This window comes from Priapulus caudatus, unplaced genomic scaffold (assembly GCF_000485595.1).
Source record: "Priapulus caudatus unplaced genomic scaffold, Priapulus_caudatus-5.0.1 Scaffold9545, whole genome shotgun sequence".
NCBI classification, from domain to species: domain Eukaryota; kingdom Metazoa; phylum Priapulida; class Priapulimorpha; order Priapulimorphida; family Priapulidae; genus Priapulus; species Priapulus caudatus.
The window spans coordinates 1,908-2,814 of record NW_014586606.1 but is presented as its reverse complement, the minus strand read 5'-3'; the positions used below and the strand labels follow the sequence as shown (position 1 = coordinate 2,814).

At 45.6% G+C, this 907-nt stretch overlaps 1 protein-coding gene across 1 annotated transcript in view; it reads left to right on the top strand.

Moving 5' to 3' along the window:
* Positions 1-75: 75 nt before the first annotated feature.
* The window catches only part of LOC106820285 (leucine-rich repeat-containing protein 73-like), a gene marked incomplete at its 3' end in the record, with an annotated part of 2,076 nt that continues 1,244 nt past the window's right edge, over positions 76-907 (top strand). The window contains exon 1 of the mRNA XM_014824806.1: positions 76-394. Coding sequence (XP_014680292.1) covers positions 123-394 — 272 coding nt within the window. The remainder of the gene's footprint in view (positions 395-907) is intronic.

Here is a 907-nt window from a genome sequence, read left to right as displayed (position 1 = left end):
AGAGAGAGAGAGAGAGAGAGATAGAGAGAGAGAAAGAGAGAGAGAGATAGAGAGAGACAGAGAAAGAAGAGAGAGAGAGAGAGAGAGAGAGAGAGAGAGAGAGAGAGCGACAGAGAGACAGCATGATGATAGCATCCATACAGGTGGTCGGTTCGACTCTCACAAGCAGCGAACTGGACGAGATCCTGCAAGCTCTGTCGCAGAACACGCTTCGCTTCCTCTGCCTCCAGGACTGCGCGCTCGAGGAGCGTGAATTCAAAGACCTGTGCAGAGCTATCGAGGAAGGAACCTCCCTAGAACATCTGAGTCTGAGCGGGGCCATGCTACAGGACACGGACCGAGTCAGCGTGCTGACGAGCGCGCTACGCCGCAACGCATCCATCACCAATCTAAGGTAAGCGGAATTTTTTTAATCTACAATACGCATAATTTCATTATTCATACGTATACATCGTTCGTAATTTCGTATATTTCGTCATATTTTTTTCGTGTACGGAGGTTTGAAATATTCAGCGGTAGCGTAAATTATTTGCGTGAACAAATTTTCTACTTGTGAGAACAACTTTTTCGGCGGGATTGTATGTGTGTGAGAGAGGGTGTTTTTCCCTTTCTTTATTATATTATATGATATTAGTATAAATTTATGATGAGTGTGCGCAGTTTTCGTGTTCAATATAGACAGTAACTCGTAGCCGGTCAAATGCATGTGAGCACATCCTCGGATGTAAATAAATAATAACAATAAAGAAAGAAAATATACGATATGCGTGCATGGTGGTAGTTGTGGGTGTGTGTGTGTGTGTGTGTGTGTGTGTGTGTAGTGTGTGTGTGTGTGCGCGCGTGCGTGTGTGCGTGCGTGTGTGTGTTTGTATGTTTGTGTGTGTGCGCGTGCGTGCGTGTGTGCGTG